The 615-nt window shown below is 58.0% G+C and overlaps 1 protein-coding gene across 1 annotated transcript; it reads right to left on the reverse strand.

The window, feature by feature from the left end:
* Positions 1 to 16: 16 nt before the first annotated feature.
* On the reverse strand, positions 17 to 609 carry LOC109508806 (elongation factor 1-alpha-like; the record flags this gene model as incomplete). Its single annotated transcript, XM_019858766.1, has 2 exons — positions 397 to 609; positions 17 to 251 (listed from the first exon to the last, which is right to left on the reverse strand). Coding segments are annotated over exons 1-2 (439 nt in total), but the record flags the coding sequence as incomplete, so codon positions are not given.
* Between the last annotated feature and the right edge of the window lie 6 nt (positions 610 to 615).

Here is a 615-nt window from a genome sequence, read left to right on the forward strand (position 1 = left end):
AATCAGGCGACCGTACCGAGTGGCGGGTATGTGAAGAAGCTCTCCACGCACATGGGCTTGAGGGGCACCAGTTTGACATTGGCCGCGTCACCCGAGATCAGCAGCTGGGGCCGGTCCTCCACTTTGGTGCCCGTGCGTCGGTCCAGCTTCTCCTTGAGCTCTGCGAAGCGGCATGTCACGTGCGCCGTGTGGCAGTCCAGCACCGGGGAATAGCCCGCTTTGATCCGACCCGGGTGGTTGAGGATGATCACCTAAGACATTTCCACCCCCCCAAAAAAATAAGTGAACGCTGTGGGCTGGAAATCACAGATTCATCCGTTTATAACGTTACCGATTAGCAAACTAGTGGAATGCAATGGCAGGGGGTTAGTGGTTGCGAGGTGCCAATATGCCAACCTGCGCATCGAAGCTGCTGACGTCAGAGGGCGGATCGTGCTGGGCGTCGCCGGCGACGTCGCCGCGCCGCAGGTTCTTGACCGACACATTCTTGATGTTGAAGCCCACATTGTGGCCTGGCAGCGCAGCATCCAAACCTTGGTGGTGCATCTCGATAGACTTTACTTCCGCTGTCACCTTGGCAGGCGAGAAGGTCAGCGTCATGCCCGGCTTCAGAAC

The sequence above is a fragment of the Hippocampus comes genome, unplaced genomic scaffold (genome assembly GCF_001891065.2).
Source record: "Hippocampus comes isolate QL1 unplaced genomic scaffold, H_comes_QL1_v1.1 C16627680, whole genome shotgun sequence".
Classification (NCBI taxonomy): Eukaryota; Metazoa; Chordata; class Actinopteri; order Syngnathiformes; family Syngnathidae; genus Hippocampus; species Hippocampus comes.